We start from the raw sequence: 13,172 nt of genomic DNA on the forward strand, positions 1-13,172 counted from the left end.
CCCAATCTTGTCCTTGTAACACCGGCCTCTGATTCTTTCGCCAGTGGTAGAGGGTGTTCTCTGTCCTCTTTCTAGCTCCGATCTTTTCTCTGAAATGTTTCCCTCCCCCAAGTCCAGTCATGTAGGCTGTCTCTCCCAGGGCTCTACGAGGGCTTCCTGGGCCCGCAGCCCGCTAACTGGCTGCCCAGACCTGCAGGCTCCCGGGTTGGGAGTGGGAGGACCGCGGGAAAAATGCTGCACCTATTTGGGAATTTGTTCCTATCTTCCCTCAGGAGCCCATCCCTGGGTCCCTGGTTAGCTGTGGAGAATAGTCCCCTCTCTCCGGGACCCTTCCCTCTCCCCTCCAAGCTGAGAAAGACATCTAAAGCTCCCTCGTTTCTAATCACATTCTGAACCAGGAACCAGGGCATCTCCTTCCAACTAGTTATCTGCGGGCTGGCTTCAGGGGTAATAACCCTTCTCTTCTAGATCAGGTCATCTGAAGTAGATTGCTACACCATACAACCATACACTTTGTATCCACACCACCTTAATTTACTACCATAAAGTCCTGCAGGCCATCACCCTGCTTAAAAATAGCCCTCCTTGGAACATCCACTGCAAACCGGAAAGGTTGACTGTAAATAGCATTGACCCACCAGGACTTTGGAGCACAGCCTGCATTTCAGAGGGAGCTGCCCAGGCCTCTGGTGACGGTCACGTACCCAGCTTCTGTGTCCAGGTGCCCATCACCAGCTGATTCCTTTCCCTTCCTTCTCAGGACCCAAGCCACGCGAGGAGGGGATGATGGAGCATAGAGCCCGGAATAACCTCCCACCTAGAGTGGTTCTCTTTCAGAGCCTCCACCTCTTTTAAATATGACCCAAAGCAAAAACAAATATTTTACCTTTGCATGGGGGTACTGACTGGGAGAGTGCTTCAGAGGGCCTTCTGGGGCTGGAAGGGTTCTTGATTTAGGGGTGATTGTATGAGTGTACACACGTGTAAAAATTCCTCAAGCTGTACACTTACGATTCAAGCACTTTACTGTGTATTGGTCTCAGTTAACATATATGCTATCATTATAACCTAGCGGACAAGTGATACTTACCCTTTTTGCATGTGATATGATATACTCAGATATTTTCTAGGTTCTATGTTATCTCATTGAACAATTGCAGATTAGGACCCACCAAACTGGTTGCATGATCCTGTAAAGAGTTAGAGCTCCCAGTTTGCACATTTTGTCCTAACAGACCCTCCCTTGGTGGAACAGGCAGCAAGTTAGAGGTCTGTGGGGCTGACCAAACTGTTTCATGGCAGTTCGGGCACCAGGTGAAATGAATCCAGTGAGCCTGAAATAGCCCAAATCCCAGATGCAGAGAATGGTGAGGCTTTTGAAGAGCATGTAGATATAGAATTTAAAAGATGGTGGTTACAATGAGAAACTGCTCTTTTTTCCCCAGTCCCTTATTCGTAGACACTTAGCCTCCACCAACTCACCCCATGGGCTTCCAAGGTGGCTCAGCAGTACGGAAACCACCTGCAATACGGGAGACACAGGAGACCTGGGTTCACTCCCTGTGTTGGGAGGATCCCCTGGAGTGGGGCGTGGCAACCCACTCCATGGGCAGAGAATGTCCATGGACAGAGGAGAATGCCATGGACAGAGGAGCCTAGTGGGCTGCAGTCCACAGGGTCACAAAGAATTGGACAGGACTGAAGCAGCTTAGCATGCATGCATGTACCCACCCCATGCCTTACCTCAACTCATCTTTTACAGTGTAATTTTACGTTAGTAAGGTCAGAAGAGAAGTTGGGCTATTTTTGAGAAAAATGTTTGGCACCCTTTTTTTGAGGGCCTCCTTATCCTTATACTTATGATAAAAGTGGGGTGAGGAAGTGACCACCTCCATAGATGACTCAACAGAAATCCCAGATTTCTGAAAATTCTTCAAATTATGATCTCTGTCATAGGCCACATACTCCCTTCTCATCTTCACCAATTCCCTTCAAAGTTCATTAGCTCTTCCCATACCTAGCAGCCAGGTGTTCACCTGGCTACCTCATGTCCTAGGGATGGGAACAGAAGTGACGCGTTTAAGTGCCCTATCACTTGCTATAAAGGAAATCTGTTGTGGGCTTATCCTCTTTTCTGTTCCTGAATCTGGCTAGAGCCTGGATGTATTAATAACAGGACCCAGATCTGACCAGCAGGCAAGGTCAACGCCATGAGGAATGGCCAAGTAACAAAACGAAAGGAACCTGGGTTCTCAAATCCCTCCCAGGTTGATTGCTCATTTCAGAAGTGGAAAAGGAAGCCAGTGAGACAGAAGGGACCCACACTCTCCCTTTTCTCAGTTTTCTCTTGGACTCAACAGCTGCATCATGTTTCCTTCAAGTCTACACATTAGGACAACTTCATCTATTGGACAAAAGTGAAGTATTTTCCCATATATTATTTCATGGAGCCACTGCAGTAATTCTAGGGGCAGATATGAGGCTTTCATTTTAGATGAGGAACACAGCCTCAGACCTCAGTAGCTCTTCTCTCCACAGCCTGTTCATGAGCTGCCATTGGGTGAACACAGCTGACTGGAGAGTAATGAGTTCTGTGTGCCTGGAGGTAATCAAACCTGGGTTGGTGATGGCATGGGAAAGCTGTAAACCCTGGAAAGACAATGGGACTAGAAGACCTTTAATGTCATCTTTGCATGCATACTCAGTTGTGTCTGACTCTTTGAGACTGCATGGACTTTGGCCCACTGTCCAAGCTTTAGCCCAAGCTCCTCTGTCCATGGAATTTTTCAAGCAAGAATCCTGGAGTCAGTTGCCATTTCCTCCTCCAGGGGATCTTCCTGACGCAGGAATCGAACCTATGTCTCTTGAGTCTCCTGCATGGGCAGGTGGATTCTTCACCATTAGTGCCACCTAGGAAGCCTGAGGTCCTTCAAATTCTCTGATATTTTAGTACCTGCAACATGGTTTCTTCTAAACTTTTTCCTCCCTGAACTTAAGAAGTAAAAGAATATCTGAAGGAGCCCACAGCTATGAAGACAATATAGAAAAATGCTGAAACAAACAAATGAAGAGACTAAGAAGATTTTGGAGAATTTGAGAAAGGCAAAGTTTAATTTGCATACAGGCATAACCCACACCTCACCTGGCAAGTGTTAGGCCACAGCACAAACCCCTCTGTCGGAGTCACAGATGTCAGCAGATTTGCAAAGTAAATGGACACAAACAATATAGTTCTCCAAGTAATACATGGGTTTGTCCATCACACATACAAATAACAAACAAATACAGTTAAATCCTCTGCCAAAGAGAGATGAGGATGGTAATCAAATTATCTCACATTTGGACAGCACTTTACAGTCGGATCCGCTTTATCCTCATGACAGTCCTGTGAGGTAGGCAGCACAGGGATCACTATTAACTCCATTTCACAGATGAGCAAACTGAGGATCAGAGAGGTTTCAGCACTGGCCTAAGGTTTCCCAGCTTTAGCTGAGTAGATCTGAGCCTAGGGCTACGATACCTAGTCCAGTGCTCCTTCACAACTGCCTTTCCAGAGAAAAATTAATGGTGGTGTAACAAGACAGTGGTTCAACATCATTTAGTAGAACTATTATTTTTCTTGAGCAAATGCAATCAAGTACAATCAAATCAACCCTGATGTTAACATCGTGTGGTATGGTAGCCAAGATGAATAATTTTCTGATCTTTCATGTATTTATACCTACAACAAGATGGTTGTTTTCTACTTTAGTTCCTCCCTGCCTTAATTTTAAATCACTAACAGATACCAAGAAAAGACACTTTGATTAGATTTCACTGATTCAAGTCTTATTACCAGGATTCACATAGTGGTGTCAGTAATCAAGTCACTATTTAAAGCTACAATCTGTTGTCTTTCTGAAGTGAAAATGAATCTTATTCACTTATTCCTTCTGGCTGTGGACATTAGCATAGCTCTATTGTTTAGCCATAAATATTATCTTTTATACCATTTCAATAGTAGAAAAAAGAATAAACTTCACAGGCTGGTTTTAAAAAAATCTTATGGTTTAAAATGAAGGGAAAGTTTTTTTATTTCCCCTTCCAGGGGGAATAAGATCAACCTTTGAGAAGAACAGCTAAATTAAATCCTTTATTTTAAAATAAAATTTAATTCTATTGGGAACAACCCCCCTATTGCATTACTCTTTTCAGTTAAGAATTTGAAAACGGTCCAATCATTGCTGACCCGAGGTCCTGTCTGTTACAACACCGTGAGAAAAAGAGGTGTGGGTCCATTATCACACACACTCCAAACTGGAACGTCATGGAGTTTTCTTTGCCAAGTTATTCAACATCTGTACTGAAATTTAATTAACAGTAATATGGACTTGGTGTGAGAGTCACTTGAAAATACTGCAACAGTAGGTTTGAATTTCCCTCTTTAAATTCCTTCAGAAAAACACTAAGGAAAATTGACAACATTCTACTTCATGCCTGAATCAGTCACATAATACACTGCTTTAAATAAGAGACTTGTCCTTGTAGCAAAACTGGATGTCTGAGTTAATCACCAAAGGCATCCCCTAAAACCCCCAAGATAATTTCATTGACTGTACAGAATGTGAGTATTCATCTGAAAGCATGAAATTGGATTTTACTTCTGTTTTGCAAGAATACAAGTGTTCCCTATTTGGCTGTTAGAGCCTGACATCCCATCTACTCATAGAAATAGGTCTCGTGTAATGGAATATAAGCAGACCTAGCCAGGAGCGCTCATTCCAACTGTCACACAGAGCTTGCAAGGCAGAAGAGGATGGGTGCTTTAAAGAATCAAAAGGAAACCACAAATTGCTCTTGGGGCTTTTAAATGTGACCAAATTGAGCTTTTTAAAAATGCGCTTTCCTCTCCCAGCTGGCCCAGATATAGTGCAGATCACCAAAAGCAACTCCCTTGGAGGTGGAAAGGCTTCAGACTCTAGGAAGTAGGGGAGGTGTGTAACTCGCAAAAAAAATACTTAGAGGTCAGCAGAGACGACGGACAGTGCCCACAGTTGACCGCTAGGGGGCGCTCTTCCAACATGCTGCAGGAAATAGGCCTGCCGGCTTTCTCACTAGCTGAGGAAAACCTGTATACCAAAAGGGAAGGAGCATTTGGAAATTCCTCTAGTTTCTATTTTTCTCTAATAAGAACGGCTGCAGTGCCTCTGGAACCACTGGGTCAGAGAATTAAGGGTCCAAACTTCCAGGAACAGTGCCCACAGAACCACATCCTCCCTTCTGGAAGCCTCTGGAGACTGATATATCAACATTTCCACGTGTTGTTCTGCCTGAAACTGCTATCTGTGTGGTCTTTTCACTGATCTGTCCTGGTTTTAGTTCACTTTCAAAACTGTGTCTTTGCACCAAGAAAGTTAACCTTTACTTTCTTATTCTTTTGCAAGACTTTGAGGTGCTTGGTGCAACTGACATATATTAGTTCAAACTTTGTTTCTGAACACTGAGAAATAAATGATAAGTTATGCATCGTTAGGATCCAAAGAACTCATGCTTCTTATCATGCATCAAGATGCATCAACTTTTTATTTGAAACTAAAGAAAAAAAACAAGCAACTTAAAGTTGCTTAAAACGAAAAATTAAGCATCCATAAGTCACCCTCCTTGAGTTTAGTGCTATCCTGTTAGCTAATATGAGCTATTGAAAATATTTTTGGAATGGTCTTCAAATATTATAAATATTTTCTCTTACTTACTTGATATTTCACTATATAGTTATGTACAGAGATGGCCCTTACCATGCAGGAAAAATGTACATTCTTCACCTCTGTGGGACATTATCAATTCCGCTGGGTCTTATGAGCCAGCAAGTTGAATTTATTAGTCAGCTGTCAGTTCTAACAACATAATTAAAGTGCAAAGAGAGAAAGCAGCCAAACAGATCAATTTTTTTCAATGTCAGCATTAATATGCCTCATGCCTCTAAGAAATAATGCCAGATGCAATAGGTTCAGGTAACAATAACAATATCTTTTCTCTTCTTTGAAAGCAGAGGTCTCCCTGAGAAGAGAAGAGGGAGGTAAACATGAGAACATGAGATAGCCCTATTCAACAACCAACAATCCTGGGGAAATCACAGTCACTTTCCCAGCCTAGGGTAGGAGGACGAACCCCTGCATTTGGTTTTCTGACACAAGAGCTCATGAGTGGTTGGGCCCATTTCCCATATACTTAACAATATTTTCACTCAGAAATGTCTCAAAATTTAAAAACAAAGATGACTAGAGAAGAACTGTCTACTAATAGCACATGGAAGGGTGGGTTTGAAAAAGAAAATCCCACTAAATCAGGGGTCCCCAGCCTCCAGGGTCCAAGGCCTGATGATCTTTGGTGGGGCTGATGTAATAACACAGAAATAAAGTGCACAATAAATGTAATGCATGTAATCATTCTGAAACCAACTCCCCTCCCCCCGCCCCAGTCTGTGGAAAAATTGTCTTCCATGAAACCAGTCCCTGGTGCCAGAAAGGTTGGGGGCCTCTGCACTAGACAACTTTAAAAAACTACAAGTAATGTTCACAGTGAGCCTAAACATGGTCTGTGTAAATCAGAACAGATTCCCACATAACCAAGGGGGTGGGGGGAATGAAAACAAGCACAGACAGGCGCAGAGATGGTTTTTAAGTATATCTTTTCACTTAGCGCTGAAACCCACTCTTCCCCTCGGTGGCCTTCTGTTGTATTCCACAGTTTTGTTCGTGAGGCGCGTGGGCATCTTTTCACAAAGCCTGCACTCGCCTCTCCAATGGCATCGACTTCCTGAACTGCACAGCCTCAGGAAGAAATCCCCCACGTGGCTGGACTCTTTGGGGGCACAGCTATTGAGTTTTAAATTATGGAAATGTTACATACAAATCCATTTGATTTTCAACATGTCTTTCCTGTCCTGTTGCCTAAAGACTGAAAGAGCAGTTTCAGAACATGCCATTCCTCCAATATAAATATTTATGATGCACTGAGAACCATGCACATGCTGAGGACTGAAATTGCTTATGTGTCGGCCCATCCCTACAGAGACAGCCTCGGCTCTTCTGGAAGCCTGTAACAAAGGAAATGTAAGAGAAGCAGTTAAATCCTAGGAGAAAACTGGGAGGTGCCCCAGGCCAGTTAAGTGCCAGCGAAACATCACAAGCCTTTTCCATGGACCTTTGTCCCTGAGTTCTTAACAGAACACGGGGCAGAATTTGAAATTCCCCTTCTTACCTGCTTCATTAAAATGGCTACCAGCACCTCCCAGTTTATACTCCCTCATGCAAATGTGCCCTCAGCTTTACCAAACACCACTCTCTTCAGCTTCCCACCCAAGTCTGAAGCATCTGTCCTTGATCCCAACCAGCTGGGCTTCCCTGGCTGGAGACAGAATTCTGGTTTGGCTCTGTCATCTTTGGGGAACAAAGGAGACTGGCTTTGTCTCCATCTCCCTGTCCTCTCAGCACTGCGGGAGGCACGGCATGCACAGTTCTGTCCGCTCTGCTTTCCATGAAAATTCCACGGACACGGGGCAAGGTCGGATCGTCAAGCAGGGAGCCGAGGTTCAATTTTTAGTGACAGCTCATACAGCGTATCTTCATCTATGATGAGGGCTTTGTCAAGCAAGTACTGAGTGACCTGGAGAAGAAAGAGGGGATATATCGCTGCTTTGAGTTCCTTCACAACACGAGATGTACATTTTCTGAATGGAGCCTGACACAATTCAACATTTTCTTCCAAGCACTGAAATACTTTATGTAACTAAAAAACATTAGGAATATATTCTAACTGTATATATATTAAAAAAAAAATCTCCATTCCCCTCTTAACTCCCTGCCCTAGGCACTGCCCTCAAGAAGCACCACTGTTATCAATTGGCTTGTATTCTCCCAGATATTTTTCAGTATCTTTCCAGACATTACCAGGTACTTACAGAAATCATTTTTCCTCTAATACGTGGTATCACAAGGGTATATTTTATTCTGCTTTCATCAGACTAGAAGTTGTGGAGTGCTCCTCCTGTCATACAAAGAGCTCTCACTGCCATGCTGTATTATGAGTGTGACATATCAGAGTTTACTTAATGATCTTATATTGATGGGTTGCCGTCAATATTTCACTATGACACAAAGTTACAGTGAAGTCCTTGCTAGCACACTCCCTAGACCTCACACGTGAATGGTTCCACACCAGAAACGAAATGAAAGGACACGGAAATGAACATGTTAGAACAGGGGTTACCTCCATAAAAGTATCTCTTTATTTTTACCAAGATATAGCAGATATAAGTAAAATTAATACTTTGATTAGCTTTGACAAAAGTAAATACCCATGTAACTTATATATCTGGAGAAGGAAATAGCAACCCACTCCAGTATTTTTCCTTGGGAAATCCCATGGACGGAGGAGCCTGGAGGGCTATAGTCCACGAGGTTGCAAAGAATTGGACACAATTTAGTGACTAAACAATAACAACCAAGCTACATATGTAGCATGCTAGAGAATAATTTCATCACCTGAGAAAGTTCCCTCATGCAGCTTCCCAATCAACCTACTGCCAGAAGCAACCACGGCTCTGCTTTCTATCGCCATGTGTTAGCTCTGTCTGCTGTAGACCTTCACCTAAGTGGAATCACACAGTATGTGCTCTTCCATGTCTGGTTTCTCTTACTCCGCATAATGTGCTGAGATTCCTCTTTGTTGGGGTGTGTGTCACTGGTTGTCATCTTCTGCTGCTGAGTAGTGGGTCCACTGTATAGACACACCACAATTTGTCTATCCCTTCATCTATTTATGGACACCTGGGCTGTTGCCAATTTTTGGCTATTATTAAGAAATGCTATAAACATTTTATGTGAGACTTTTTGCGAGCATGTTTTCACTTCCCCCTTGGATAAATACCTGGGTCATAAGGTATTTAAGTTAAATATGCATATTTAACATTTTCAGAAACCTCCAAAGGACACACTTTTCCAAAGAGGTTGTACCATGTTACTCTCACCGGTAATGTACGAGAATTCTGGTTACTTGGTATATCAATTTTTAATTAAAAAAAAAATATACAAAATAACCTCCAAAACTGTTGTGCCTCTAGTACATGAGAGAATCTGTTATCCCATATCCTAACTAATGTTTGCTGTTAACAATATTTTAAACATGTGTCTATCTGATAGCTGATAATGATGCTCTGCAATTTGTATTTTACTTATTAATGAAGTCGAGCATTCTCCAAATATCTATTGGACAATTTTGTTTCTTTTTCTGTGAATCACCCGTTTATAGCTTTGTCAATATTGAGTTGATTTTTCTTATAGATTTATAGGAATACTTTTAAAATTTATAGGAATAATTTTATTCTGTATCTTTGTTTTTTATGTTACAAACATTGTCTCCTAGTCTACTACTTGTACTCTTTTTAAACAATTGCCCTTTGTCAAATAGAAGTTTTAGATTTTGATTCAGCAAACTTTATCAATCTCATCTTTCATAGCTTTCATGTTCTGTGTTTAAGAAGGTCTTTCAAATCCAAAGATCATGAATATTTTGTCCTATATTATTTCATTTAAATAATACAATGTTTCCCTTTATAACAAGGTAGTGAATTCATCTGGACTCTATTCTTTGAATAGTATAAGATGGAGAGCCAAAATCCCTATTTCATTTGCACAGTGGTCAGTTTCTTTCTGTCACTTTCTTTAAATGTCTCCTTTATCCCATATTAAATGTTCATATAGACAAAATCTGCATGTGCACTTTATCTTGCTCCTCTGAGTCTGTATTCCTCTGCCAAGACAGTCCTCTTCTATCCACTGCAGGGTTGCTGTCTGTATCTGGTAGGGAAGGCTCTCCCTTACTTTCTTATTTTTCAAAAAGTTCTTATCATTTTTTTTTTTTTTTGCCTATCAAAGCTTCCTTATGAGTTTCACAATATGTATGTCAAGTTCCATGAAATAACAGGGATGATGAACTGTGTGTTAAATGGGAATCTTCTATCTTACCATTTCAATTTTTCTGTAAATCTAAAATGATTCTAAAAAATAACATCTATCACAAAATGAAAAAAAAAGGAAGAAAAGAGGAAAGGAAAGAAAGAGAAGGAAGAAAGAAGAAGGTGATAAACATCAGCTATTGTTGGGATGGGGAGAAGGTGGCCATAAAGACATGAGATGAATCTTGAAAGATGAGTGGGGACCACATAATGCAAGATTGCTAGGATGTATCAAACATTTTTTCTTTCCATAGCAAAGATAAGCCAATAAAATACTTTATGCAAGGGGCAAACAACTCCCACTGCATGTTTCAGAGAGTCCTATTTGGCTGTAAATTTGTAGAATGGATTTCCATTCAGTACACCAAGTATATTGGTAGCTCTTGGACCAGGGGTGGTGGTGATGGTGTGGACAGCTTCACAAGAAATACTGGATATAAAATAGGTAGAATTTGATAAAGAATTGATATTCTTTTTGCTTTCTTTCTTGTTTTTCTTAATCAGAGTTACCAAAGGTTTGTCTGTCTTTTTGGTCTTTTCTTTGAGTTAGCTTTTGGTATTATTGATCTCAGTCAGTTCAGTTCGATCTACTCTACTGCTGTTTCCAATTAACTTCCACTTTTTTCTTCTTTAAATTCCCTGACAACCATATAAGATTACCTTTGGCTGATGATCGATTCGATAGGAAGTCTGCTGGAACTGGCGTATCTCTCTGATGATGTGTGATATCTGATGGAGAAACGACAGAAGCAAAGCATAAGCACTGCCCGGTGTCATAGCGCAGTTTTCTGGGAGCCTGACCCAGAGCAGTCAGTCCCTTACTCCATCCAATGAGGTATCTGGAGCCCTGCTCCATCATGACCTAGCCCTAGGGCTTTCTTTGCCTTCAATGAGCCACAAGAAACCCGAACAGCAAGAAGATACTGAATTCCCAATCAGGGAAACAGCTGGCACGGGGTATCCTCAGGTGGCAAGCATGGGGCGCTAGTGTCCATGGGCTCCTTGCTGCTAAGTGCTCAGAACCCAGCTGTCCAATAAGAAGCCTTCAGCATCTATCACGGCTCAGTGTCAGAAAGTCATCAAAGACCCCACCCTCTTTGTCTAGACTGCCAGCTAGCTGAAAGAGGACTGCGAAAATCTCCTGAATCAGCCAACATTAGGTATCAGACCCAGTGTCAGATAAAAAGGTCAAGATGAAAAAGCAAATGGTCACTCTTCCATGACATCGCCTCTTCTCTATAAGCCACTGAGGTCACTGAGACAGGCTGGTTACATGAAACTTGCACCCACCATTCTCATCTTGGAGAAATTGACGAGGCCTTCCTCAGTAAAGTTTGGTGTTCCTTCTTCAATAAACGCCAGGTCTGTCAGGTACATCCCCAGATAAGGAACAGCAGGGGGGTTACAGCTGAAAGACCAAGAGGCACTGTTCGCAAGTTCATTCACACAGGTGTCCACCTACCTCCCCAGTTTCAACAGGAAGCAGCTGTGCTGCTCCCGTCCTGAAGAGAAAACATCTTTGAATTCCATGTTCAGAAGCATGCTCATGATATGCAGAGGTTTAATTATGTCTTACAATAGAGTATAATACAAAATTACAGCTCATGCTTTACTATGTGTTTGAGACAATGGTACTTCGAACAACAGGATGTCTTATAGACAAATATAAAAATTTGCTAATGGGACTTGCTTGGAGCATTTGCCTGCAGTGCTCGTCAAATGGCCACATCGTTAGAGGTGTAAAAGTATGTAGGAAAACCCCATGCCCTCACCTCATCAAAGTGCAAACATTCAGCCTTGAAGAAGTGTGTGGAAAAATCAATGTGATTAGAACTTGTAAAACTTGTTTCCTGTTTTAGCTAGTATTTAAATGTTTTAGAAGGGAGAGACTTAATATCACACCTGCACGCTACAGTGAGACCTTCTTTGTTTGGAAGGTGCATTCTCAGAGTCTAGAGGTTGAGAATACAGCCCTTTAATCCAGGGGGACTGAGTTTGAGTCCCCACTTGACTACTTACTAAGTGGTGGTAGGCAAACTCTCTGAACTGCAATTTCCTCATCTGTAAAATGGAGACAGTGAAACTTTTATCTCTAGTTTTCTATGAGGCTTAAATAAAACACATCAAGCACTTAGCACAGAGTCTATCATTCATTCAGTCTTCAGTAAGTAGTTCTTATACTATCGTTGTTGTTACTTTAAGTCTTTCTTTCAGTCATGGCATCACAGGACAAAATCTTCCAGAGTAAGTGAAGTCCATGTGGCAGGTCATAAAAAAACAAACTGCAGAGAATGTACTCTGTTCTCCCTCCCTCCCTCTCTCTCTCTGTGTGTCTGAAGAACAACAAAATGATCCAGCAATAAAAAGCCAAAAATAAAAAAACAAAAGCAACAGGGACTGGAATATTCAAATAAAGAATCACAGGAAATCACTGTATTTAGATTAGGAAATACCAAATAAACTTTTTACAGTAACATATAGTAAGATTTACTGTGGTGACATTTTCTTCTTATTTGGAATGCTCTGCATACCATGAACATATCCATAAGACACTTACTATATGCATGGTATTCTAAATGAAAAGGAAAATCAGAAAAACACCTGATGATGGAAGTTGTCTCCCATTTGGTTTTCTTTTCAAAGCAAAGTATGAGGTAGGCCACTATTCTGTTCTGTTCTGTTCTGTTCTGTTCAGTCGCTCAGTCGTGTCCAACTCTTTGCGACCCCGTGGACTGTAGCCTACCAGGCTTCTCCATCCATGGGATTCTCCAGGTAAGAATACTGGAGTGGGTTACCATTTTCTTCTCCAGGGGATCTTCCCGACCCAGGGATCGAACCCGGGTCTCCCGCATTGGAGGCAGACGCGTTAACCTCTGAGCCACCAGGGAAGCCCTAGGCCACTATTTGTATACTATAAAAATTATATAAATATACTTCTGAATTATGAACAATTTAACAAAATAGACATACTTTTTAAGGGTTTCTCTGAGATTTTTAAATCTTCCTTCAGACGAAACAGTCTTCTGAAGCTTGTCCATTAGAGCTTTTGTCTAGAAGGAAACAAATAACTTAGTATGTCATGAAAATACCCCTATGGTTTGATAAGGTGGTGAGTTACCGAAAGTTGCTCAATTCTCTTCTACAGTGGCAGGTACGATGACATGATATGATTTTCAAA

At 41.7% G+C, this 13,172-nt stretch overlaps 1 protein-coding gene across 4 annotated transcripts in view; it reads right to left on the reverse strand.

Annotated features, from left to right (window-relative positions):
- Positions 1 to 2,605: 2,605 nt before the first annotated feature.
- RASGRF2 (Ras protein specific guanine nucleotide releasing factor 2) overlaps positions 2,606 to 13,172 on the reverse strand; it is a 266,695-nt gene continuing 256,128 nt past the window's right edge. For all 4 annotated transcript variants that reach the window (XM_055428673.2, XM_088838504.1, XM_055428675.2 and 1 more), the window contains 4 exons: positions 12,965 to 13,044; positions 11,285 to 11,402; positions 10,655 to 10,723; positions 2,606 to 7,644 (listed from right to left, as the gene is read on the reverse strand). In XM_055428673.2, coding sequence (XP_055284648.1) covers positions 7,552 to 7,644; positions 10,655 to 10,723; positions 11,285 to 11,402; positions 12,965 to 13,044 — 360 coding nt within the window. In that variant the 3' untranslated portion in view covers positions 2,606 to 7,551. The remainder of the gene's footprint in view (positions 7,645 to 10,654; positions 10,724 to 11,284; positions 11,403 to 12,964; positions 13,045 to 13,172) is intronic.

This window comes from Moschus berezovskii, chromosome 8 (genome assembly GCF_049115385.1).
Source record: "Moschus berezovskii isolate FMDL1 chromosome 8, NW_MosBer_1.0, whole genome shotgun sequence".
Classification (NCBI taxonomy): Eukaryota; Metazoa; Chordata; class Mammalia; order Artiodactyla; family Moschidae; genus Moschus; species Moschus berezovskii.